This window comes from Quercus suber, unplaced genomic scaffold (genome assembly GCF_002906115.3).
Source record: "Quercus suber isolate HL8 unplaced genomic scaffold, Cork oak 2.0 scaffold_233, whole genome shotgun sequence".
In the NCBI taxonomy this organism is placed as follows: domain Eukaryota; kingdom Viridiplantae; phylum Streptophyta; class Magnoliopsida; order Fagales; family Fagaceae; genus Quercus; species Quercus suber.
In genome coordinates this window covers 1,044,720-1,046,088 of record NW_027069690.1, presented here as the reverse complement: position 1 = coordinate 1,046,088, position 1,369 = coordinate 1,044,720, and the positions used below count along the sequence as shown (strand labels likewise).

Sequence of the window (1,369 nt, the reverse complement as noted above, 5' to 3'; positions counted from 1 at the left end):
TTTCTTCATGTTGCTTCAAGTCTTATCTAACCACTAAATTGCATATAATGAAGTCAGTGTGGATATTCTTGTGCATGAGACTAAGGGAAAGAAATGGTTTAAGCATGTTGAAGTGGAAGCAAGACATAATCATCATTGTTTAAGGAACTTTATTTATTTCAAGAATTAAGTATACCCAACTATGTCCTGCTGCTATCAAATGGTCCATGATGGATACATTCCTTCACAGGTCAATAATGTAAACCTTGGAGATCATAGCAGAAAAGCGAAACTTTGCTCAGTGAGATATGTTCATACATACCTTCTTAATAACAGCGTCATCAGGGATAACCACATGGCATTCGCATCCATAGGCAGGAGCAACTGTACCATGGCCTGATAATAAAAAATAAAAAATAAAAAAAATTTAAAAAAGCATACAAATAACAATATAAGATTCCTATGATTTCCAATTCTTACCATTACCAATTCTTCAAAATAGCTGTTGAGTATTATGATTTGTGCTTGACGTGGCAGATTGATAATTTGATAGTCTATAGACAAAAAATTTGACAAAATTTTTTATATCTATTGACGTGGCAGATTGATAATTTGATAGTGGTAAGTAAAAAAGTGATGTTAGTGGTGGATTTAGATAAAAATTAGTAAAAGTTTGTCAACCCAACTTATGAAAAATGTTGTGATTTTTTTTTTTGTATTGCTCTTTTTTTTAGAAGCTATATTCATAATATTTTCATAACAAATCTTAGTTGTTAATTTGTTATTGGTTCTAATTTGAACTCACCATTAAAATTAATTTTTTATCATCAATAATACTATGTAACAACTTATCTCTTAAGATTTATTTTAAAAATGTTGTGAAAAATGTTGTAAACGTAATATTTTTTTTTCTTTTTTTTCATTTGATAAAAAAATATTATTTTATATATGGACTAATATTTGGACTTAATTAATATTATTATAATATTGAACCGCTAATGTGAAAAGCAAAAGCTGCACTTTACTTTTGAATTTCCAAAAAAGAAAAAAAAAAAAAAAAGCAAAAGCAAATAGTGGAATTCAGCTGCACTTGCAATTACTTTCGATGAAATCTCCTAAAATGAATTTACAATAAAAATGCCTTCATTGTCATGTCATTCAGCTGACCCTCCAATCCCTCGCTAGCAGAGAAGTAGAGCACAAACAAAAGAGAGCAAAGGAAGGACGTTCCACATTCAAGCTATTATGCGCTGGAGTTGGTTCATGCCATATCATTTCTTTATTAAAAGAAGAGAGGAAAGAAAGCAAAGAGAGAGAGCGTTTTATGAGAATGGAAGCAAGTTACTTGAGAAGCTGATTGCCTCTTGCAATGCCAAGCCTATTCCCATCC

The 1,369-nt window shown here is 30.5% G+C and overlaps 1 protein-coding gene across 1 annotated transcript in view; it reads right to left on the bottom strand.

Annotated features, from left to right (window-relative positions):
- Positions 1 to 301: 301 nt before the first annotated feature.
- LOC112036270 (cysteine synthase 1) overlaps positions 302 to 1,369 on the bottom strand; it is a gene marked incomplete at its 3' end in the record, with an annotated part of 13,408 nt that continues 12,340 nt past the window's right edge. Inside the window, exon 4 of the mRNA XM_065780374.1 lies at positions 302 to 375. Coding sequence (XP_065636446.1) covers positions 302 to 375 — 74 coding nt within the window. The remainder of the gene's footprint in view (positions 376 to 1,369) is intronic.